Raw genomic sequence first — 25,942 nt, forward strand, 5'->3', positions numbered from 1 at the left:
ATGCTGTAATTCCATTTTCAGACAGTTTTACCCTGAACATTAAACATTATTCAGCTTATAAAAAAAATAATATCACTTTAGCACAGTCATCTTAAGGGACTCGCATGTTTTAATCAGTTTTAATTAGGATAAAAAGTAGAGTATAAATCAAGGCCCTTTTTGAGGCACTCTCAAAAGGCACAAAAAAGGTTCCATTCTTTATTTGACTGAAGTGCACATTATGCTAAAGTGTTAATGAGAGCAAACGAGAGTAACTGAAATCAGTCTCCTGCTAATTTTCATAATTTGTAGTGGAACACTTTTCTAATTAATAGTAGACTTCTAGAGACATCTATGTTGACAAATACCCACATGCCGCACCCTTTTACCTTTCTAGCACCTCTCCTCAGTGCTGATGTACACGTGAAGGTGCTTTCATACCTTTTTTCCTACAAGTTGGTTAGCATCTAGAGCTTGCATTTTTCCATGAGTCTTCCAATTGCACTGCACAGCCCCGCTGTTTGGGAGCCTACATTAGAGGACACTCCCAATCCAAGACTGAGGTATTCAGTAACAGCAAACCAGTTCTGCATTCAGATACACACAGAAACAACCAGTTGTAACACAGAATTTGTAGGAAACTAATTTAAGGTATATTATTTTTTGGGTTTTCATTTCTCTGTCTCTGAACACTATGGCTTCATTGTGTTGCTTATGTGACAATGGCTGAAACTTGACACGTTAGTCCAAGCCAGTCAAAGCTATGAAGTGTATCATGGAAGGATGCATTTGTGTGCTTTTGGCATGCACAGACATGGGAGATTGTTGTTTGAACACTACAGGTTGTGAAAGTCTTTGGGGCCTACTGCTGCTCCATTCTTCTGGCTAAGTTACTTCACTCAACTTAGTCTTAAAAGAGGCCTAGAGGAATGTTAAAAAGCGAAGGGTAAATCACCTCATGAAATGCAAAATCATCAAGACAAAGCACCTGAGCTCTTGCTGTCTCTTTGCCAGATGAGTCTGGCATGACATGAGTGGTTCTTGTGCTTGTAAAACCTGTTTTCCTGCACAAACCAGCCTCACCAGTGAAGAATTAAAACTAATCTAGATAGTAAGGAAGAAGAAAACCATTCATTTTTGCTCCTCCGATGTATTTAGTTCTAGCTAATTTGTTTCCAGCTAGAATTTGTTAATTGTGTTCTAGCATGCAGCATGCTCTGAGCTTGCCTTCCATACACTACTTGCTATTTATACATTCTTCATGCCTTTTGCCTGGCTCCCCAAAACCTGCTATATGCTAACATCAAGAAATGGCATCCAGGGCTAGTAAATGACAGCATTTAGTTACTAAACAACCTCATGATGTATTCCTCAAGCACTGCCCACAGCAGCAGGGGCCTAAATTTGAAAGCATTTGCCTCACCCTCCTGAGATCGGCAATGTAACTTCATTTATCTTAAAAGCCTGTAATGTCTCTCAAAGCTCATCGCTTTAAGCTGCTCCTGCCCCCAACCCAGCTCACATTTCTGCCACACACAGCAGCAGCCCTTCATGAAACAGCAAGAACAGTAAGTGGCTAGAGAGGAAGAGGTGCCCTGGAAAAAGAGTAGGAAGGCAACAAGTGAAGAAGAAAAGGCAAGGAGCATGAAGAGTAACTGAAGGACTACTAGCTCTGTAAGAGATATTTTCCTGTTACTTAATTGCACCCAACCACCTCACATGTCCCTTACAGCCTAAGCCGTTGCTCATGTAGCTTGGTTGAAAAGAGATGCAGACAATGCCTCCAGAGAAGCAAGCGTCTCTGTGCTGATCACCACACAACCCTGATTTTTATTACGTTCAAGAGCAGCACGTGTCTCAAGAAACAAACAGGAAAGCAAAGCAAAGCTTGTCTATGAAGTTCTCTCTCATGATACATACATTTGTAGTCACCTAGGTCAAGTTCTTACTTGTCTTAGGGAGGCAGCAACTTTAACTCATCTCTTCAAAAGGCTCCCTGCACTAGACCGAGGGCAATTCTGCTTTGTGATGGGGTTTGCTTATTTAAAAACAGAAGTCAAAAGCCTAAGCTGATCACTTATTTCTACACTATAGGTCTTAAGAAAAATGCTATATATCCTAAGTCATGCCTCAAGATATCACAAGGTACAAGGCAACGATGCTGGACATGAGTTTTTCCTGTCTAAAAAATAAAAATCATTAAACAGTCTAGTCATCAAAAAGCAGTTCTAAAGTCATCAAGTACCTCCTGGAAGTTTATTTTTAAATAGTCTAGGATAATGTTCAACTAACTTTTTTTTAATTAAAAGGAAAAAAACCCATTTCATTCTGAAATGATGAAATACGGTTTAATCTGAGCTGGTTTTAGTCAAGAGTTTTCCTCATAGTTAGAAGTTTCCACTTTGATAACTGACATTCCCTCCCCTAAATGATTTAAAAGTAGTAACTACTTTTCTTCTTGTATTGTTCAAATTTCTGACCTGGCCATCAAGCATAAAAATCACCTTTTTCATGTGAGTTTGTTTTTCTCCATCTACTAAGGGCAAATGAAACATAAGAGGTTTCCAAGCAGCCCTCACAATGATACAGGTTTGGGTTTTTTTTTAACAAGAACATATTGAGTATGTCTCTACCAAAACTCAGCCAACAGCTGGCTCTGATGGGAAAAATCATGCTGCAGCAGGAAAAATGTCAAACCTCAAAATAGGATTTTTTTTTTTAAATCCTAAGTGAATTATTCCCTCTGTGAAAGTTTTTAGCATTTGAGTATCTCTTACATCAAGAGTTTCAGCAGTTATTTACACCTTAGTAGGGATCTATCCATGTAACACTGTTTCTGATGATGAACCCCCTTGCTATTAAACCAGTTGATCCAAAATTATACAAATACTTAATAAAAGCCATCAGGGGCAGAATTTACTTAAACCAAATATTTTACTTGGATTATTTTCTTGGACATACCCAAAGACTATTCCCCACAGAGGTGAGAAGGGATTGGGGGATAGCTTAAGCTTCAGTGAGCACTACAATGCAATGAACAAGGTTGGGTTTAGTCATTTTTATCTCAATCCCCTGGGGAAGAGTATCCCTGATACCGTATGCCTCTCCCATCTCTAGTGATGCACACAAAGACCAGCTGTTGCTCCTCTTTAGATACTGCTCTAACAACATTATTCACTAGGCAGAGAAATATCACCTAGTGCAAGGAATGATGCCAAAAAGAGTGTTATTCTGAGAAGGACCGCCTCCTCAATTTATCATCATCCGAGACCAGTCAGAGAAAGTAGGCAGCCTATGCTGAAAATAAACGGATTAATCAACAAATGAATGAGCCCTCTGAACCCCAGAAAAAAAGGGGGAGAGATTGCCAAGGTGAGTATTATAGCTGTTCGTCTTCTCCCCTACCTGCAGATCCCCCAAGGAGACAATACCTGGTGACCAAGAAGGGTCCCACAGGAAGCTCACCATGACATGTTCAGAGATCGATCTCCATTCAGTATGTGGCACAGCATGGTGCCCAAAGGCAGATTTACAACATTACTGTGACAATTCTTTTCTTCCCTCTCACAGATACGTGATCTGTGGGAGAGACTTTAGCTGAAACCAGTTAAGAAAAACTATTCTGTGTTAGGAGCATTAAGGCACACAAATGCCTATTTCCTCCTCCAATTCTTCACTCTAACTTGTGCTTTTCTCTTAGTAAAATATGCTCACAAGCACCAGCTTTGAGGCTTCAGTACATGTCATGTAAGAGTACTACATTGTTGCCAAAAAAGGGAAAGCTGCCCACATTTCAGACACATTCATGCAGATGCCTCATGTGTAGCCGTCAATTGGAAATCACAGCATCCATAAAAATCTAATGGAGAAATATTTGCAGGGAAGATAAAATAGTTGATCGCACCACTACCACAAAGCAGATGGAAATAGCAACAAATGACAGAGAGGAATAGATGTTGGCACAAGGAGGATTAAATGAAACGAAAAATGAAGTGTACTTGATAGTACCTAGTCTGCAAAGATGATGTGCTAGATACTCTACAATTATCCAGCAAGCAGCCTTTGGCTCTTAAGGTTTAGAATGCAAGCACGATAAAGTTACAGCACCTCAGCAGCGAGGGCCAGTTAGGCGGATGCCACGCTAAGGACACTCGAGTTTCAATATTTCCCAATTTTTCATTACTGGCCTTGAAGATATAAGCTTGTAGTAGCAGCAGCAGAATTAAAGGTAGAATACAAATAGCACGGGATACAAATACTAATAATACCAAGCATATCCAGAAGGTACACAGTACACCTGGTGTCTGTATTGCAAATCAATGCTGATACGTTCCACACATGAAATTTAAGGCATTCAAGTTATGATCCAAAAGGAATACAAAAGCAGTCTCAAGGAACATTATTCCATTTTATGATTACTCTTTTTGAGTGCTGCCAATTGTCTGTGAAAATTTCCATACAATCTCCTGAACAGAAAATGAGACTTCTTTGTCTGGAAAAACAAAACAAAACCCACAAAAAACCCAACATTTAAAAAAAAAATCTCTGTATAAATAAATTATGGAATTTAAAAAACAATCAAAGTCTGGGAAAAATTATTTTTAAAAAAACAAGAACTAAAGTATCGGTTTACTGTTAATTCCCCATGCTGCAGACTCCTGCAAACACAAATAAACTCTGTGTCCCTTAGGTCAGGTAAATGAAAATAGTCTTTAAAACCTTCTACCACTAAAAGGCATCTGTCAAATTTGCAATACAGAGATGAAAAGCATTTGAAAGTTAAATCTGAAACCCCAGACTGAAACAACACTGTGCTTTAATTTAAACACATTACATTGCATAGTTATTATTAAGCTCTTCATTCACAGTGCAATTTAAGTGCCATTTTGATATTCTGTTTGAACAAAGAGGTGTCAAATTAAGGAAACTGGTGTCAAGTCCAGAAACTTTGTGAAAATGAAGCCCTACCAGTAATAGCACCCTATAGGGTTTCATTTCAACAGCAACGTTACATAATTTTAATGGTCCTGTAGCATTTGACTCAGACCCTCACCTCCAGGAAAAGGCTTCCTTCCACACATCCTCGCTTGGCTCAGCCATGACAAATTATATGCCATCAGCAGCTCATACTATAAAACAATGGATGCTCTAATGGCCATGTGAAGCACAGGGCTATACCAGGTCTCTGCCGTGCTAAGACTGAACCTGCATGGTTACACGACAGCCCACATCTCCCTTAATGATGGGCTTTTGACATTCAAGGCCAAAGACACTACAACCCCTACAGTTCTTCTCAACCTTGCTAATGCATAAAAGGGGAAAAAGTTGGGCGAGCAGATGCCATCCACACAAGGAAGCAGCAGGCAGCAATGAACCAACTGCCTACCAGAAGGGATGATTTTATTTTTTTTTTTTGCTTGTTTTGGCTCATTCTCTGAGGGCATTGAAGCTAATAAGGACTTGCAGACCACGTCTGCTGGACAGTAACCACCAACCCTTACCCACTTTTAATCTGCTGTCAGTTTGGAACCCTGTCTGGCAAAAAGGACAGAGAGCATAAATGATTTGATTTCTGCAAATTTCATGGAAGTGAGCAGCCCAGCAGTAGAGACAGACCCTACTAGCTTCTACAGTGAAGGACAGAATCCAACATAGAAATCAGTCTTCATTACTTCCTTTGTCCATGAAAGAAACCATGTTTTTCAGAATGATAATTTGGTTTAATGTGTATCTCCTCCAAGGGCCACTAGAGAACGCTCTTCAGACTGGTTCCTAAAAGTACACGGACAGGCAAGTGCTCTAACTTTTAAGGTCTCTTTTCAGTGGACACAGGTCTGTCAGGACAAGAATTTCCTGATATCAATTTATGATCTGCCCTGAAGTTGCAGAAGATTTAAGTAAGACTGTTTCTTATGTTCCCTCCTTCTCCCTTCCATGTGCTATGCCAATAATCTCAGTTGCCACATAACATCCCAGTCAAGCAATAATTTATTTACTACAGCCCTCTATTTGAAAGGAGGTAAATTGGTTAACTGGCCATCAATTAATACTCAGTGAGAAACAATATGAAGAGAGGAACAGCACAGTTCTTGAAACAAAGAGTGTGCTTTTGATCCAGATACCTCTGGATTCAAGCCAGTATCTTGCTTCACTGGACGTTTATTTTAATACATAAGCAGTTACATTTGCTAGCAAGACATCCTGTTGACACCTATTCAATCCTGGCCCACTTTGTCATGACAGTCTCTTGCGTTCTGCAGGGTTCAAGTGAGTGTTCAGATACATTCGAAGCATTATAATGCAACGCGTTTGAGGGCATAAGGCTAAAGCTTTGTTTCCCAGAACAAAGCCTGAAGGGCAACATCCCCTTGAGGACCTCACAAACAAAGTTACCCTGGAGACAGTCTCTGAAGAACAGCGCAAATTCTTCAGAGACAAGATGATCTGCTGGGTATGGTATTTTAAGGGAGGGGTCTGGGGGTTGGGTTCTTCACTCCTTGTTTGGGAAGCAGGAGTGGAACGAAGGCGAGGGAGGGGGAAAAAAAAGTTGATTATAATGCTTATAAGTTATTTAAGGATCTTTATAATGACAAAGGTCCTTCACTCCCTTTACTACCCAGTAGTATATTTTTGCAATCATTTTACTGGCTTCGTACATAGCTTCACAGTTCATTCATTTTCTTTGCATGATTTTCTCCTAAACTTTGCTTTGAACTCTATAATCTAATAAAAGCAGAACTTTATCAACCTCTCCACTCAAGAACTGAGGAACTTGCAGTGTCTGCATACATAGTCTTCATTTCGCACAGCTTAATTTAAATTAAATTATCAAGTCTGGAACCTCCTCTCAACCTGCTGAGGGAAGGTGCATCACCCCAGGAAATGTATTTCAGACAAGAAGCCTGACCAGAAGAGAGAAAAGGCACACACATGAAACCCTGGGACTTGCAAATCACCTGAGACATCAGAGCAAACTCCAAGTAAAAACACTTTTTTTTTTTTAATGTTGTCAAAGCCACATATTCAGCATTATAAATAAACATTCTCCCAGGCTTCCCCAGAAAAAAAAAAAAAATATCTTTACTATAACTCTTCCTACAGCTTTAACTAGCATTCCCATTACTTTCCAGGTAATATATCTGGCTACTATAAATCTTATACATATATTTGGCTTCACACACAGTGCTGTAGTGGTTTAAGCATTATTACAGTATAACCACTAACTGATACATTTATAAAAACTAAGGAACATTTGGCAGCTCTGCAGTTACCACCTGCGTAAGACATTCAGATTGCCATATCCGAGTGTAAACCATCAAAAAGCCCCCACACTGCAGTGGAGTGTACTAAAATGGTATTGGCACCTAAACTGGTTGCAAGTCTAACTCTCACACAGGTTTGTAGCTCACAGCTCCCACTGATTTCAAAGTTTACCCTTTGTAATGCACTGCACTTTCATGAGTACTAGACAGACTGATCTGCTCTTCTGTCAACTTTTCTCTGCCATAAGCTTGTCCCTCTTTAAGCTCCTCACCATAACACTGTTCCAGAGTAGATACAGGATATGTCAGCACTCCTCAAAAGTTACTTGTGATTGCATTTTGCCAACTGACCAAGAAGAGATAATGAAATTCAACACATCAGCACCCTCAAGAACTGTAGAATTTCACGTCTAGTTTATATATTTGCTGTTCAAAAAGAACAAGGCTGTATTTGTGCAAGGACTAGGGTCCCAAGAAACATGGTTGTCACCCAATGTTCTACAACTGAGGGCCTGTGTAGCCTCAAGACATGAGGCCAATCAGTGCAGACCCTAAATAATGAAGTTCCTGTGTAAGAACTCCTGGCTGGTAAAAGAGGAAAGACCACAATTCAACACCCTAGCAAAACAAAGGCAGGAGGAGCTCTGATATTATACAGGTGTATGGGGGTCAGACTGCATTACCAAAGCAAAGAATGCAAAGGACACAATGTGAATCTACATCAAGCTAGGCATCAAAATAGAGCAGTCCCACCTTCTGGGGCCTGCTGGCAAGTTTTTGGCACCAGCACTACGTATCACGTCATATAGCAAATCATCTAAACCATCTGGGTTTCTACTGAACAGGATTCCCACCCCCCCATTTTGAATTGAGTTCCTCAAGGACACAAAACAGAGCATACATTTTGTGCCTCATCTCCTCCATCTTATTGTCTTCCATCGCTTTAATCTAAGGCTCCTGTGAGTTCAAGAACAAGTCTGAAACAAGGACTGTAGCTGTCAGGATGCAAGGACATGCTTGTGATTCCTTCCAGCAACTGCTTTGTGATCAGAGAGGTAGGAATGCTAAGGACATAGCATCTCACAAATAAGGGCACATGAGATCCCAACATCTACATTCAGATCTGTTTTGTCAGACACAAGCATAAAGGTGAACAAGTATTTTTGTTTCTTCCCCCCACACACACCTCATCACCAATGACTGTCTGATACTGGAACACACGACTTCCAAGCACGTTTGTCAGCAGGGCTCTGAGACATTGAGGTGTCTGATGATGATACAAATTCATTATGTATTTGGCATCTGACCAAGAGGTCAAATTATATATTTTTTTCCCAATCAAATTAAGGAAAACAAGTAAACATTATTAGATTTCTTAGTCATCAGAATTCCCCCAAGTAATATCTAATAGCAAGATTTTTAATTGTATATGCCTATAAGATGATGAATTGTGATTACAGGCCAATTTGAAGTCATGTCAATAAAATGAAGACATGTTAAAAGTTCCTTGCATTATTCCAAGTTTAGATAGACCAGTTCTCTATGGGTTTATTTATATATACAGTGTGAAAAATATATTTAAAGCACACATGCATGGAGATAGATAAATATACAGACACACACACACAAACCCTTTGACCTGCATTTTCCTACAAGCACTCCAAGTAGGCGTTCTTCCTTAAGGATACAAATTGAATACAAACAGAAGTGAGCAGTGATGCTGGCAAAACATTGTTTCAAAGGATAAAAAGGACTTGTCCATGAATCTATATTGCAAAGGAGAGCCCTACCTCCACTGGACAAATAAAGGGAATACCTGCTCGCAGAAAAGCCCGTCAGCACCAGTGCCAACTGCTCCCCTCCAGCAGAGAGGCAGATGTATTAGAAGGGAGATGATGCACTTAGAGATGTGCATGACAAGCAGCAGCTGGTGAGGTTACTATCAGCTCCTGGCTCTCTGGAGCATCATCCAGGTTTCCCTGCCTGCAGAGACACTGCTACAAGAGTTTGTTCATCAATACCTGGAACTGTAAAGGAGCTCCCAGCTCCACTCCAACTCTACACAACAAGCACAGCCAATCTGCCTTGCTTATGAACTGACATGCACATCTACTCCACCCTGCTACAGTAGTGTATTACACTAGACTGACATACCAAAGCTAATTTTCTTTTTGTCATCTGTGCTCTTTATACTAAATGAACCCTTACTGCAGCCTCCAGCATTTCAGTAACAGAAACAAAACACTGAATTAAAAATTGGAGAACTGGAGACAGATCTTCAGCAACAAAAGCTGCAGAGGGGGGAAAAGATCCTTAGTTAAATTAGCAGCACTGACTGTTAATTGCTCCTAGAAGAGCTTGAAGAGGAACAGCCTCCTAAGAGAATAAGGACTAAGTACAGTGCTGCAACACTTGGGGCAGAGGAGCCTGGTCAATTCCCTGCAACTACTAAAATTTGAGAGAAGATTATTCATAGACAAGCCCAGGGTATGAAACTCTTGAATGCTACACTCCAGTCTTACCCAGAACTAAGTCTCTGGGCAGAGGAGATTCCAAGGGCATTTAACAAGGAATCAGCAACTTGCCGTGGGATTTGGATCAGACTCTAAAAACTCAGTATTAAAATGCCATTTATTTGCAGCTCCACATTCTGGAGATTGAAGAACAACCAACAATTTGACTAAGCTTTTAAAATCCATCCTACAGATTACAGCATAGGAGGGAATGACGATATTCAAATTACATATTTCTAGCCCTCACCTCTTCTTCTGCCCCCTCTAATGCACAGACTGGCTGGGAAGGATGTTTAACATCCATGAATCTTAGGAGAAACAAACTCACACCTCAGGACGTGTATCAAGGCACCCAACACTATCAGGCACGGCAGAAAGCAGCCCAACATGGCAAAACACAAGGAAATATTTAAGGAAATGCTATGATTATCAATCTTTGCGTTTACAGTATGCATTCAATACTGCCCCATAACTAAAAAACCACCAGCCCAGACCTACGCTCTCTGCAATGGGCAGACTGCAGCATCTGTGTGGTGTTGGCTAAAAAAACCCTACTGAGCATGTCACAGGTTGGGCCAGCTTCATGCGAGAGCAAAGATGGTCCTGCCAGGTACCAGGAGGGATACCCGAGGTGGCTGCCCAGCACCAAACAGTGAATGTGCTGTGGGGTAATAAATGTGAGATGGCTCTAGGATTCATTTCACCTAACTGTGTAGTTGATAAAATGGATGCTTCATTTGCTGTTCTTCCTGGGTGAAGGTTGCTCTTCCTAAGAGAGGAAAACAGCAGATTTGCCCAGATTTTGTGGGAGCAGGTTAGCACCGAGGAGATGGTGCAAAAATGAAAGTGGCCATAATTCATTCCTCCCCTCTCACTTCTTTCACGTTTATGTTAAATTATTTCAACATGTTGCCCAGCTTATATGGATGAGAGATCTAGGGCCAGACAACCGTCAGAAGTAAATCTGTTGTTCCCCCTGACCCTCAACTCCAATAGTTTAAGCTTAGCTGAAGTTATTACAAAAAGAACCTTTGTTATTACAAAGGATGCATGTTCACCCATTTGTGAACATACATCCAGAAAAGAGGTCTTACAGCTGCATGGGAAGGATGGGCACATCAAGCTTTTGTGCTTTCAAAACCTGGCCATGGCTCCCCACCTGCACTGCTGGAAAGGATAGCTCTGCCCTAGCACTACACAGCTGCGCAGCTGTCTTCAGGTCCTGCACTTCTCCGTGTATTGTGAAAAAGACACACTGGCTCATCCATCAAACGCCCTTACACAGCCCAGAACAGCAGGTTCTCTCCAACCCTGGTAGCTTCCTCCTGTCTTCACCACATAAAAGCTTTATCCAGAAGTTTAGCATTAACAACATATTAGGTAAGGAATAACAATTCGCCAAATAGATCTTAATTTTCCCCTTCAAGTAATAATGTGAAAGGTGACAGCAAACAGAGAAAGTGGAGGCAATCATATCCCCTATTTGCTGAGATAAGAACAGGAGAAAAGGGAAGATGCCTACTTCTGATCATGTTTTCTCTACTATGCCAGCCACATTCAACCTCAGCTTGCCCCACACCAGTCCCTCTGGAGTGTCTTGCATATCCAAGAAGAGAGGGCACAAGCTGTCCTCTCATATGCAGAGACAACTGCAGATGTGAAAATATTGCTGGTGTTCCACAATACCTCTGGGTATTGGCTAAGGGGTGCCTATAGATTTTTCAGTCCTGGCTGCTTGGTATTAACAACTACAGAATAATGTATAAAAAGATTATCCTGATGTGTTGGAGAAACCAAGCAGGTTTTTTATTTGTTTGGGTTTTTTTAAAAAGTATTTATATCTAAAGCCAAACCACAGTAATCATACCATAGAGACTTGCTGCTTACATGGAAAATTATCACGGTTTTTCACTGAGCCACTATAATGTTCCTAAAACCCAACTATCCACCGAAAGTGAAACAGCTCTGGCCACATCAGTATCCTGATCAGCCAGAAGTTGCTGAGAGCATGAGTAAATTCTGAGAAAAAGTCCCTTGGAAGAGCCTGCTTTTAATAGCTATTGTTTATTTATTCTGCACTTGACAAGAACTAGTTGGGAACAGGTCTGGCTAACAGTGATTGCCAGCCAGGGACTACTGCAGGAGAGACACACCAGGATCAGTGTGGATGAATAAACTAAACATCTTTCTGAATCCAAAGAGAAAGAGACAGCCAGGCACTGCCACAGAGATCCTGTCATCTCAATGAACCATGTGCCAAGTACATGGCTGCTCTTCATTAATTTCTTTAAAAATAGTTCACTGGGAATAGGTTTTTATCCTGGTAACCCTTAAGCAACCTGAACTGCCCAAGCTTTGCTCTGTCTTGAACAAAAAGCATCAGAAGTTTGTAAAAAGAAACATCGAGAAATATTTTTTTTTTTAAGGCGTTCCTGGCCCCTCTCCAGTACCACCCAAATCACTTTCCAGGTTGGCTTATTTTTCCCAGCACACAATAGAGCTGGCATGCAGCTTGGTACCTCTGGTGCTCTTCCACACTGTTGCAACAACCTGCTTTCTCTATTCACTCAGCATTCACAAGGACCAAAACCAAACATACCAGACACGACAAGGGTGTCTGATATGTGCATTTGCATTGAATGAACTGGGAAAAGATTAGATGCCAAAAGAAACTGGTTGCAAGCTAAGGTTTCCAGGTCAAATCAAGACCAGGTCAGGAACAAATGATCCTAAGTCATCCTACTTAGCAACTGCTTGGCAGCTGATATGAAATGAATAGTTAAAGTTAGGTCAGTTTTTCTAGAGTGCAGATATCTGTGGTCATTCATTACATAGGGTTAATGACTGCACAAATAAAACCTTTCAGGATTCAACAAAACTATCTCCCAAAGCTACTTGACCCTTCTTTGTGACAAGATCTGCGTTGTTCTCTATTGTTTGTTAATAGGTAATTTTTTTTTCAAAGAATTTCACTAACAAAACTCATTTTATAATCCCAGTAAAATAGAATGGGAATTAAATAATGGTACAATAATTCACACTCAGCTGCACAGAGGCCATTTGGCCTTCATCTTTGTGCCTGAATGTGCTAGGCATGAATTATGACACTGTAATTCACATGCTGTCACAACTTATGGCTTAATTAATGCTACCCAAAAAACCCTAAAATCAGAGAGCACAGATTTGGTCACTAGACTAAAAACCAGTCTTGCCAGGAAATGGTAACAAACAAAACAAGCACTGGAGGTTACAGGCCTGCAGGGCAACACAATTACCCCTTTCCTATGGCTGTGAGAGCAAGTGTATTTTCTACTGCTGGAGCTCAGAAAGAAACCCACATGCCCCGCTGCTGTATGTGTTAAGAAGCCTATAGGAGAGGAGAACTTGCATGCGTTCATTTGGGCACTAGTCACCAGCTGCCTTCTACAGTTTAAATCCTACAGTTCAAGCTTTAATCACAACTAGAGCTGTGCTGCTAGCTAAGGGCTGCACGTCCCATGGAAAGCATGCTTTGGTACTAATGGCAAGTGAAAATAGTACAAGATCTTGTTTCCTTCCATACTGCAGGAAGATGCTATGAGCAGGCATTCTTGCCAGACACAGAAAAAAACAACCCCAACGTTATCAGAAAACCCCTTTGAAATCTCCTTCCTTATTTAGTGTGAAATTTAGACATGAAAGAAGTGGGTCTGCACACAGACCTCTGCACTGCTTAATGGCTTAAGTGAGAATTAAATGATGTATAGAGTCTTTGCAAGGTTGAATTTCACCCTCTATCAGCTTATAGATTGGTCAGTCATCAGATGGGTAACTTAATACTCCTGATTTTAGTCCGTTGCTGCTAATGAAAGCACTGTAGTATATACATAGAACAGCCACCCCCTTTCACCAGGAAAAGCCTTCCTCGATCACTTGTTCCACTATGGAAAAGGTGGCATGGCTGCAGGTAATACAAATTACCAAGAATAGCAAATACTATAAATATTTCAAGGACGATTAATCTTTTAAAACAATGAAGTTAGGCAGAAGCCTGGAAGTCAACTTGGCTATTTCACAACTAATAAAACATGTCTCTTGTATTTCATTTTGACTATATAAAGAGTATTGTAGTAAAAGGCAATTATCCACCATTCACTAGCTAACATAACACTTGTACAAGTATAAAAGAAATACAGTATGTATTTTAAGCAGTGACAGTATTTCCACTGTATTAAAATAGTAGAGGCAAATGTTCAGCTCACATTAAACAGCACTCTGTCACCAAGGACCAGCTTCCTAGCATCATATATTCCCCCAAGAAAGATAATGCTGCTTGCTTTAACAGAATCCTTGTCACCAGGCAACTACCAGTGCTGTTCAGTAATAAATATTTCCACTGTTCCCACAGAAACTGGCTTGGCATCTGGACCTGCTAATGCCTAGAGAGATCAGCTTGACCTTCGAGCACCATCTTTTCACAAAGATGCAGCCCTCCCTCACTACAGTTGTCTCCCAGAAACATCAGGAAAATGGCACAGAAGCACAGAGGGTCAGAACAAGACAGCAGATGAGGCTCTCTACCTTGCAGCTGCAATGACTTGGAAGGACTTGAAAATTCATTTTCTACCCTGCAAAAATGAATTAGTTCAGCCCCATCTTGAACTAATTCTCATACGGAGAGACAAGATGGCATCTGTCCCTAAATGCAGGAAGGTCACTTCACAGCAATGCCACAACTCTGCATAACTACATTCTTGGAGGCAACTTGTTCTTTGGAAGTTCAGCATTGGGCCAGCAGCAACTGCAGCCCCACCAGTTTGGTGCTGTCCAGTGTCACTCGCAGGCCTTAAGCTTCATAACAATACCAGGCTCTGGGACTTGTCAGGCTTTGTCTAAACCACAACCTGTTTCAGCTTAAACTCAGCTTCATCTCCGAAGTTATTTCCAAAACCTGTCCTGCACCTGCAACTTGCTCTAGGATTAGATGTCTCCTATCTAGGTGATCCTAGCTGTAATAGCAGAACTAATAGCATGCACTTACTGTTCCTCCTGCAGTTTCACCTAAATTACAGTTTTATTGCCTAACTTCTGCTGGCTTCAGTCTTTAGGCAGGCACGTGGTTCTAAACCAAAAAAAAAAAATCACATGGCACATGGAGAAAGAGATGAAGAAAGCTACATAATCACAGCAATGACTAACCACATGGAACATCAGGAGGGAACAGTCTGCAACTCATTAACAAAAATAGGGTTAAACCACACAAAAAGTACCCTCAAGCAGCTACAAGACCAAGGGGGGGACCAACCCCCATGACTTACACCAAACTTTGCCCAAACAAGAACCAGGATGCTGACAGCTCACTCCCACAACAGAACTGCAGGGCAGGAGCTTAGCATCAGAGGAAACAGGCAGATCCCAGTGCTTGTTGATTTTACTGCATTTGTAATGAACTCAAACAAAAGCTGGGTAACATGTATTGCTGCTTTCACCTGAGTAACAATAAGTCGTTGTCCGTTTTTCAATTAGACTGTTAAAGCATTAGAGTAACAATAAAATCATTCTTCCCTGCTCGTCATAAAAGTATGCACAGAATACAATTCCTTAAAAAAAAAAATCAAATAAATAATAATCTGACAGGATGATAAAGATCTTTGCAAACATCAGCCCTTCAGCTTTTTTCCAAGGTCTAAAGTCACTCGTTTGGAGACATGCAAAATTTTACCCCACAGTGATCACTATGGAATTCTTCCTACCCTGCTCTTAACAGCATACAGCATGCAGTTCTGAATCATTTCATTTCTATTATTATTTTTGTCCAGCAGTCTGGAAGTTTTAAGTCTCAACTCTCAGCCACACATGAGCATGACAGCAATGTGACAGGGCAGGTGCACATCTCTCCAGGCTTGCAAACTGAGCTGCTGCCTGTCACGTCCATCTCATTTCGGGTGAACTTTGACAGCATTCATTTGTGGGTAAAGAGAAATCTGCTTTGTTTGGGGTCAAGGGGAGGAAGGCTGAGGAAGATGAGAACAGCTGCTCATTCTCAAAAACAACTCCGAGAAATCCACCCTTTACAGACAAAGAGGATCTGTTTGCTCAGGTGTACATCAGGGGACATAAGCAAGGAGCACTTTCCTCGGGGTCCAGGCATTTGGATGCTTTAGAAAAAGTTTCCAAACAAGGGCAAAACCAAAGCAGGGGTGCAAAAGCCCCGACCATAGCAGAGTGCTTCCAAAGGATGATAAAGCCTTTGTTTTCATTGTTGCTGATGATGGCTTTTTGTGTTTTTTTTTAATTCCTGGGTATTGTTGCTTTCTATCTTGGCTAATTCTCTAATTTTGTATAACAGGTTTAGTTTTAGCCAACAGATGGATTTACAGGCTTTAATGGAGCTTAGAAGAGATAGTTTTCTGGGGGCTTCCACACTGGTCCAAGTTGTGTTGTCTATGCAAGCTGTAAACTATTTCCATCCAAGTGAAGGGCAACAGTAAAGAAAGCATTCACTACTCAAATCTGCTCATAACAAGCATTTCACATGGTTTCAGGTTTTTACAAGCTATGATTCAGAGCAGTCCAACCAAAACTAGACAGTGCAATGCCTGTGCATTTAGGATACAGCAGATTAACATCATCACTGAGAAACTGCAAGGATTCATGACTTTTTCCTCTTTCATTATTTCTACAGCTTATCAACAAGATGACATTGTATGAGGGCAGTATCCTGGAAGATTACTTTTCATCCTGTGGATCACTGAAGTCATAGACCCTTTGACTCCACGCTTGTTGTCACAACCTAAGACACATAATATAGTTCAAGAAATGAGATAGCTAAAACAAAAAACCCAAGCCAATAGAACAAAACAAACCCAACAAATTTATATGATCACTGGCCTAAGAAATATGTCTATAATGTAGCGACAGCTATAGCTGAAGAGGCTGTGTCAGGAAACTCAGAAAGCAAATGAGATGCAGCGAGGTCAGTCTGTAAAAGTATTTGGTATCAACTCCAGCAATCACTACAGGAAAGGAGTTATTCCAGCCCATGAAACAGGAACTCAGGTGCTTGAGTCTGGTTAAACATAAAACATGAAAGCTTTCTGTACACAATGAAAGGGAATTACTAAAAGGGAGTGGGTGGGGCAGGGGAAACAGGGCTTAACTGGACTATTTTTATGTTCAAGGTGAGGTTGTGGCATGTGTTTAAACACATGTGCTGTTTTCAGGCTAGCAGGATCTTCTGCATTGATACCAACTCGACATTTGCTTTAATGACTTCTGCAAGTGCTTACAGGGAGACAGGCAGCCAGTGAAAGCAACAGAAAGCCATCAGACAATCCAACTCTGATTTCAAGGCCTTGGAAGCCCCATTAGACTATTTATTCTGATCTTCGATACAGCTCTGATTTTTTACATGCATGTCCTTCAGTCCCCAGGAGAAACGGGGTGGGTTTGACTGCCCAGTGCCAGCTACCAAGCACCACATCACCCAAGTTTTGAAATGGCAGCTGCATCCTAGCCAATTTTAGAAATCAAAACAGGGAGAACCAAACCAAGTCCTTTGGCTCAGACTAAAGGTCTTCCCCTTCCACTATTCAAAGGTGGCTATGAGCCTTTACCCTACTTTCACCAGTAATTTACAGGGATCCGACAACATGTTTTAGTTAGGCCTATGGTGGTCAGATTCAGAACTTAATCTGACCTGTACATCTACTTTCTGGAAGAACATAAAGGGTAGAAATATTTCCAGGCACCTGGTTTCTGTATCTCTAGTGTTTGCTCATCTGTAGCGTAATGTGGCTCCTAGGATACTTGTGACATTTTCATTTACTGAGACCGTCATGCTGGATTTTCCAGCTCCAGTGGCATTACGAATTTAAAACAGAGCGCCAGAGGCATATTTAAATTGTTAATTGCTTCTATTGTTAATATTGTTTAATTATAAAGATTTTAAAAAATCATTTACCATTTAAATTTCCTGGAGAAGAACAGAAAGCACCTTTCCTAATAGCTCTTTCATTCCTTCCCAATTGGTTGGCTCAGTTCATATATTCACTCTAATTTTCAAGTCTGCAAGAAGTTTTGCTAGAAGAACCATAGTACTGATCACCTTTGTGCTCAAAGGTGTTATAAGTGATATGAGCAGACAGATTGTGCTCTACAGATACGTTCAGCCAATTACACGTATTTTATTTTTTAACCTCCTTCCTCACTGGAAAATTTTGCTGTAGTGTCTTAGCACATAAACACTGCACATACAGCACAAAGTCTGATGACTGTTTCAAAAGCAGAGGCCCACAGCCCACATACAGGGAGTCACGTTATTTACAAACATGCTCCCATTGACCTGTAATTAAAATGAGAACCTTGCTAGAGCTCATCTTCTATTTAGGCATGAGGAAAAATCAAGCAGCCAGATTTTCCAAAGCTCTGCTCTGAGCATTTGGGAACCATTGCTGCAAACAGGAGCCCCTGAACCCTTCAGCACTTTTTAAGCCCGGCAACTTACTTCTGGGGCCCACATTTGGCTTTCTTATATTAAAAAAAAAAAAACAGAAACAAAACACCAAGAATTTCAGGCATCAAAATCTTGCTCCAAAGAATTAAGCATGTCAGATTCCACTTCATATTTTCACGGCTAATAAAAAGACCATTTTTTTCTGTTAGAGCTCATACATTCCCACAGCACAGCACGGTCAGTTCTCAGATGCAGCCTAACCACGCAGCACAGTGCTACACCTAGTGACTCCACTCTGCTGGGCGGGTTACAGAGAGCACCAAGAAGAAAACTAGGTTTGTTTTGGTTTATCTTTGCTCAGGGGCACCGAGATCATGGAAGCCTGTATCTTTTAGCAGGGGATGGAAACATCCATTCAATGCTTGAAATCACAGTCTCCAACAAAGGTAAGAATCTCACCATGGAGCTGTGCCTAAAGGGGAACCTGCAGCCCCTTACTGAGTAGTATTCACAGAAAGGAAATTCATTTCCATGCAGAGGCCAGGAGAGACAATCCCAGTGACACACAGCCAACAGAACAGGTTTGGCCATGAAGAAGAAAGTCTGCCTTAACATAGCAGCTAAACTAGGTAACAGAAATCGTTATGTGTGACCAGAATTCTTTGTTTCAGTCATAATGTAGTATGGGAATTCAAAGACCTGGGGTGGAAGTAGGGAGAGAAATCAACATCCTGGAAAAAACCCACACTATTAAGTAAAAGACATAGGCAAAATTGTTGTTATTTTATACTCTTTCTTCCCTTCCCACAAGTAAATTTGCATCATCTCTCACTCACCATGGGCTAACGGTGTTAAGAGCATTGTGAAGAACAGCAGCTGTGATGACCACATGACTGTGAAGGAGGGCTTGAAAGTATCCCAGCAAAGGAGGGTTCAAACAAAACAAGGTGAGTGTCCTCCTGTACTTGCTTCCAGCACTTGAACTGTTGACCTTCAATTCACATCCGAAAAGGGGGAAAAAACCCAATCAAAAATAAAAGTAATAATAACAAAAAAAAATCCCACAGCCAGTATCCAGAGTCTTGAGACCTACAAACAAGAAAGGAAAAAAAAATGCAGTTAGTAAAACAATGATAGGCGTTTTCAATCAAGTCTTGCTGTGTTTCTTTGCTGCCAGCAGCTGTAAAGGCAAACATTTCTCCCCCCACCCTCCGCCCTTCAGACATACGCACATTCCTATATATAACAGGAATTAAAATTTGTCCCTGTGTGGGGAGACAGTTTGTGCATCACTAATGTTTTGCCTCCTCTCTCAGAACAGGGCTTAAGACAGCAGCTTTCAACAATGATGCCCATGCGTCTAGAGAGCCCATGGGCTTGAAAGTTGACTAGAAAAATCAAGTCTGTAAGTATTGCATCGAATCTGATGTGTATGGGACTTCTAGAACAGGCCACTGCTCTCCTGAAAACATTTCGGTATCTATAAATCACAAGCCAACAGAAATTCCAGGTCTGAAATGGGTGCCTAGGTGCTCTACTGATCTCTTAAACAGAACTAAGTTTCCAGTTCAGCCACCCCTTTCCCACTCAAAACTCTCAAATACAGAAGCAGGGGGCGGGGGCAAAGAGTAAATGCAGCCTCCTGAAATAGCACACCTGCCAGCATGCTGCCAAGACAACAGACTGCCAGCACTTTGCCACTTGGGTCTAGGTCATACCTGAAAGCACCCATGGGAATCACAGTGCTTTAGGAGAACACGCAACACAGAGCTGCACTCCCTGGCCTGCTTCCCCCCTCCCTTCAAACAAACTTTTTTCAATACGTGTAAGCACTTCCACACCAACTCAACTGGTCCCAGTGCAGGAGAGAAGATCCCCAGACAACAGTTCCGCTTGCTCTCTAACCTCCTGCTCAGTATCTAATGCAGGTGGACACATTGGCTAAAAATTATCTATGCAAACACCTGCTACATCTCCTGAACAACTTGGACAGAAACTGAGTCCAGTGTTTCCCTAGGCAGCCAGGGATTGTACTCTTCTGCTAAGCCCTTTCCCTCCCTTGTGCGTTTCTCCCATGCCTCCACTGTTGAGGCTGACGTCAAGATACCAGGCAGTGGGATCATTAATACATTTTGGGAGCATGTCTGCCAATGATACGCCTAAAAGCCTCTTTATTTCCTGCTTGAGGTGTCATCCTGTATGGCTTTTAATCACTGAATCTAGACCAGGCTTTGAACCCAAATAGAGCCTAAAAGCCACCCATGGTCTATGGCTACTTTCTGCGATGACTGTTGATGACTCAGCCACTCAATCCTAGTCAATCTCTGCAGTTATTCACTGTGGCACTAAAAATAATGGTTTCATCCATCCCACACACTTACAGGAAAGATGGGGAAATCTGAATCCATGATTGAATAGAAACATTTGCTCATTGAACTGGAGAAAGTATTCCAGTTTCCCACCATTTTAATCTCTCAAGAAGGGGCTGGAAGGCCACAGTGACTCAAGCTTGGCAGGAAAAAAACAACTATACAGAGTTAAACCATGGTATCAGTTTGAGGCTTAGTTCCCCGCTGACTTTGAAATGATGATAAAATATGAGGTATTGAAAAGTACTTTACATATCTGTTTTGAACTTCCTAGACTCGGCAGCCTTCACAGCACTGGTCTAATTAAAAATCTCTCCAAAAATCTCTGATCAACAGAAGTTATTCTTCTCTGAGCAAAGCAGCTGTTTTTGCCAACTTTTGTTCTTAGGCAAAACCCAGCTTGAGCCAAAAAGTTATATGAAAAACTGTGCTGCATGCCATTGTGATGTGGGGATATTTCTGAAACTTGGGCACGACAAAGTGGCCTTTGTTTTGCCTCCTATCTTTGCAGATCAACTAAATAAGAACCCACATTGTTCAGAACCAACGTCTACAAGGAAGCTGCATTTTTTCTGATAAATGTATCTTCCTGCACTGCCAAGATTTTATTCTCCCATTCTACTATCCTCCCCAGTCTAACCCTACAATTTGTTCTCTCAAATGTAGCATTTAGTTTCCAAAGCTTTTCCTCAGCTCTGTAACTGGGGTGACTAAAAAGCCTGAGGTCAGTATGCAGTCAAGTGGCTTCTTTGTAGACATCCTAGAAATTAAAACTTTGCTCAAGCTTGGACTAATCAGAATAGTCACTGATAAGATTAAACGTCTGTTTTCCAGAGGGTGACAAGATTCATGAATATTTTAAATCATACGTTCTAAACAGTGATCTAGTTTTCCATTTATATTTTAGGAGGATACCAGTATACATCAAACTACACCACTGCCCATACATGTTTTTTCTAGAGCATCCTCTGTAAAGTTTCAGAAGTGAGAAGACTTTTGTACTACATAATGTTGAAAAGTTGTACAGAGATGGAGGAAATCCATCCAAGCTCAGGTACACTTCCTTGAAGCCAAAGCTCAGCCAGACAATGCAGGAGTGGAGGATTGTTTTCTGACTTTTAAGCTAAATCTGTTAGAGATAACAGTACAGTGAAGTTATGGTGCAGCAAAAGGGTTTTGGGTGTAAACGTGAAAAGTCACAAATTAATTATGCTAACTATCCCAGAGAAGGGATTATTGTAAATAAAATATTTACACAGTGAACTTCCTAATTGTTTTTTAACTCTATCTATATATTCCTGCATGGTAAGATTCAAGGATTTTTTAATATGGTCTTAATGGGCTGGGGCTGAATGAGCAAAAGTATTAATCTGCCCCACCCCCTGCAAGAGTCCAAACACTAATTTTGGGAAATAATGTCTTGCAACCATCAGAAACACAAATAAACACTTTATCCTACTCGAAAAAACATTATCCAGTCACTATCTTCCTGTGAAAACAGAGACAACAGGAGAAGCTCAGCATTATGCACCATTTACTCTAATTGTAAATCTGGTCCAACATTCCCAGCCCTACTTTCCTTCCTGCTGGAGTAGAGCAAGCCAGAGACAGCCTGTCAGGTTGTGTCTGTACATAGCCAGTCTGGCATAACCTTGCCCTTAAACCTGCTTCTACAGAGACTTCAACCCCTTGGGCTTAAGCTCATGCACAAATCTTAACAAATCCACAAAGTGCATGGAGAAATGCCAAAGTTGTTTAATAACATGGGGCATCACTGTACCAACCAAACACACTATAATGCTACAAACCTCTGGAGGGTTTTGTAGTTCATGTAATGAGGTAACGATAGTGTGTTTGTGAACTGGTGCTCTGCAGGAGAAAAAATAGATAAGAAACGAGCGGAGGAACTGTTTTCCTTAGTGGTCAGACGATGCCTCTGAAGCAGCATTATCAGATGCAGAAAGAGGCCCACAAAACAAAATTCACTTAATCTTTGGATTAACTCCAGGTAAAGTACAGCCAAAGAGAGAAACTAAAGCACGTATCTATGAACTGTTCGGTACAGAGTGTTAAATTTATTGATGCAAGATGGGGATACACCATCACAGTAAAAGAATTTAAGGGCTACGCTTGACCTAAGGGATTTGGACTTGAACCACAAAGATGACGCAGCCTGCATTGATTTAAAAGGAAGTTGGTCTGCTCACTGACCTTTCTACCCATAGAGCTGCCCCTGACACCCACACGGCCTGAACTGCTGCCAAGCTTCACCCAAACCTGATTTGCATGCAGGCTGTTTCCAAAAAATCCAACTCAAAGTGGTACTGACAGAATAGGAGAAAGCCAAAAGGAAACTAAGGCCTCGTAGCGTGGAGATGAGCAATGAAGTATTTGTCAAGGCTTTGTTCATAAAAGAGCATTATAGATACACTGACAAACTCAACATCTACCCAAGTCTGTTCTTCAGCAGCTGATGTCAAGCAGCACATGGAGCGTTTTTTGAGCTCATCTGTCAACGGTCTACAGGGAGGGTAAAGAAGAAAAAGAAACCGGTTCTTCTGGTAAGTGAGCAGATAGGCTGAATTCAAAGTAAAGTGTAGAGCAGCACAAGCCAAATCTCTCAGAAATCCACTTAATTACTGCCTTCCTCCAAACATGAGTATTTGCACCTGCACAGAGCTGGACACTACCCTTCTCACATGGCAAAACACTGCCTGCCTTCCCCAGGTACCTAGCATTTTCTAGACCTCTGGGGTACAGCCACAGAGTCTTTTACAAGGGGGCTCTTTAGCACAAGCCAGATAGAAATGCCCTGTTTTACTTGAAGCAATTTTCTCCCCACCCCTGAAAACACACATTGTAAAACTAGTTTAAGCAAATCAGTGATCCAAGGATTCCTACACTTATCTTCTCCTTTGGCAGAAGTTGCTTACTAAGTAGAAAATGAGTGTGATGTTTTAAACAAATATTGATTAAATTCACTATTTACAAAGGAAAAAGTTAGGAAGTAATTAAACTCCTAAGAGCTGTTAGGCGAAGCTGGAGCCATGGATTTAATTCCCCATTCTCAGTATCTGCTACTTGAGACAATTTATTCCATACAACAGTTTCAGAATCTCACTGAGAGGGAAAGGAAATAACCCTAGCAAGGAAAAAGATAACATGCAATCTCGACAAAAGTAAATTAACTGCAATTCAATGTTAGAAAATTTCCTTTAAGAATGACCCATATTGCCACTCCCATTTTGAATGGCTAAACAAAAGAACTGCTGCAATACATTTGGCATGAGTTGTCCTCAAAACACATGTAATGTATTTTGCAACATTACTAAGAAATAAAAGCTTTTCCCCACCCACCTTTACCCCTGTACTCCAAATCCTTTTCCCCATCAGGTACTCGGGACATGGCTCCACCATCACTTTGAAGCAGCAGCAACACAACCTGTTATACAGAAGGTCAGGCAGACCTTACTGACAGTGTAACACAGCGGGGGTAGGATGGGAGCAGTCTGCACCCCGGCACTTCTATGGAACCCCATGCACTTTTACTCCTAGCCACTCACCAAAATTACCAGTACAGGGACATCATTATTTATGGGTAGATTTTTCATGAGCACTTTTAAGAAGTCCAGAACATGTTTCTCAGATGCAAACCCTGAATTGTCTTTAAACTTTTGCCTGTGACTACATTTAGCCTAGGAGAAGGTTCATCCTATGTTGCAAATGCTCATAAGGTCAGAGTTCTCTCAAAGTTCAGGAAAACAGGCTTTTGTTTCTCAAAATATCAAGTGGCAGCCCTGGCTTTTGGCTCTTCCTTTCAGGTTTGTTTGCTACATGTGATGCATTTTGAGAAATACAGAACCTTCTTAGGGTGAGTGGTCTCACCAACTTGCAGTTCAGCCTGCTCACATTTATGTCCTCTTTCTGGACTGTGAACTCAGAAGGAAACTCCTCTGCCCTGCCACCCCATTTGCACAAAGCTACAAGGTATTTATTTCCAAGTCCCTATTTCCAAACAAAGGTTTAAAATGAGCACTTGCACCTCTGCTCCTAATTACATATGCCTTTATATTACTATTCATTTAATCTATATTGATTGAAAACCTAAGACCATGCTGCCTTTTACCCCTTTATATCTTATGCAGCACTCTGAGAAGGAATTAAAAAAGCCCTACCCTTAAAAGCAAGCAACACCAGCAGCAGTGTGTAAGTTTGCATTCACCTGAAATTCTCAGGTATCACTGCAGTGGTACTTAATGCTCCCCTGAGAAGGACAGAGGCAGCAAGGAACCACTGTCAGCTCCAACCAAGCCTCAACCACCACCTGTTTGGGCTATAATTCAATGTGACAAAGAACTCTTTAGGTATACTACAGGATTTGCTGCAAAATAACTCTCGAGTGTTAACTGAGTTAATTCATTTCAGATTAATCAAGTCTTTGACAAGAGTGCACCCAAATACAGACCAGCTGACTGTGGTAGCTTTTTCCCTCCTGTACAGGTGAAATGAAAGCTTTTGTGCTTTTCTAAATATCAAAAGGGGGATTTCAGCTATCTGCTGCTTGTTGGTTTTCCCATTCAATCCAGGATCAAAGCAATTTCAGCAAAAAATTATAACCAAACTAGAAGTGAAGCTACTCACATTTTGCAGCTTCTTATGGAAGGATGAGGGGGAAATGAACAGAGAAAAGGAAGAGTCCTGGAAACATGGTCCAGAAGCTTAGAAAGATTGCACTGAATTGTATATGTGAATATCAAGTTACTGCATGCTCCAGCCTTTCTTTAAGCATCTGCTAGTTACCCTCAGCATCACACTACATTTCACATTTACAAGAGGAAGAAAGATCATTCACGAGGTCCCTGCATTGACAGAGCTTTAAATGGGCTTGGAGGGGGAGTGGGATAACATCAGGCTTTCCTATGACAAGTTGTGGGATTACATACCAAGGTTGGAAGGATGAAGTGCCAGTGGGCACACTGCAGCACACTTGCAGTCTAGCAGAGATGAGCCAGGGCTCCTGAGGTGGTAGGAGCCAAGAGGGAAGCAATGGTAAAACACAACAAAGGAATTCCAGCCACTCCAGCCCATGAAGAGGCTCTTTTCCAAGACACATAACATAGGGAATAAACAAGAGGAGCTAAAGATGAGTGTATTCCTGCAAGGCTATGATCTCATTGGCATCACGGAGACTTGGTGGGATGGCTCCTATGACTGGACTGTTGGGACAGAAGGATAGAGTGTCTTTAGGAGGGACAGGCAGAGGAGACAAGGATTTTGCACTCTATGTCAATGGGATTGTCATCTGGGGATGGATGAGAAGTCAACCAAGAGTTTATGGGACAGGAATAAGAAGACAGCAGGGACCAATAACACTATAGCAGGGGT

At 41.3% G+C, this 25,942-nt stretch overlaps 1 protein-coding gene across 12 annotated transcripts in view; it reads right to left on the reverse strand.

The window, feature by feature from the left end:
- ADGRL3 (adhesion G protein-coupled receptor L3) overlaps positions 1 to 19,079 on the reverse strand; it is a gene marked incomplete at both ends in the record, with an annotated part of 318,582 nt that extends 299,503 nt beyond the window's left edge. For all 12 annotated transcript variants that reach the window (XM_084263405.1, XM_084263406.1, XM_084263403.1 and 9 more), the window contains one exon: positions 19,025 to 19,079. In XM_084263405.1, coding sequence (XP_084119531.1) covers positions 19,025 to 19,079 — 55 coding nt within the window. The remainder of the gene's footprint in view (positions 1 to 19,024) is intronic.
- Between the last annotated feature and the right edge of the window lie 6,863 nt (positions 19,080 to 25,942).

The sequence above is a fragment of the Gallinula chloropus genome (genome assembly GCF_964237585.1).
Source record: "Gallinula chloropus genome assembly, chromosome: 4".
In the NCBI taxonomy this organism is placed as follows: Eukaryota; Metazoa; Chordata; class Aves; order Gruiformes; family Rallidae; genus Gallinula; species Gallinula chloropus.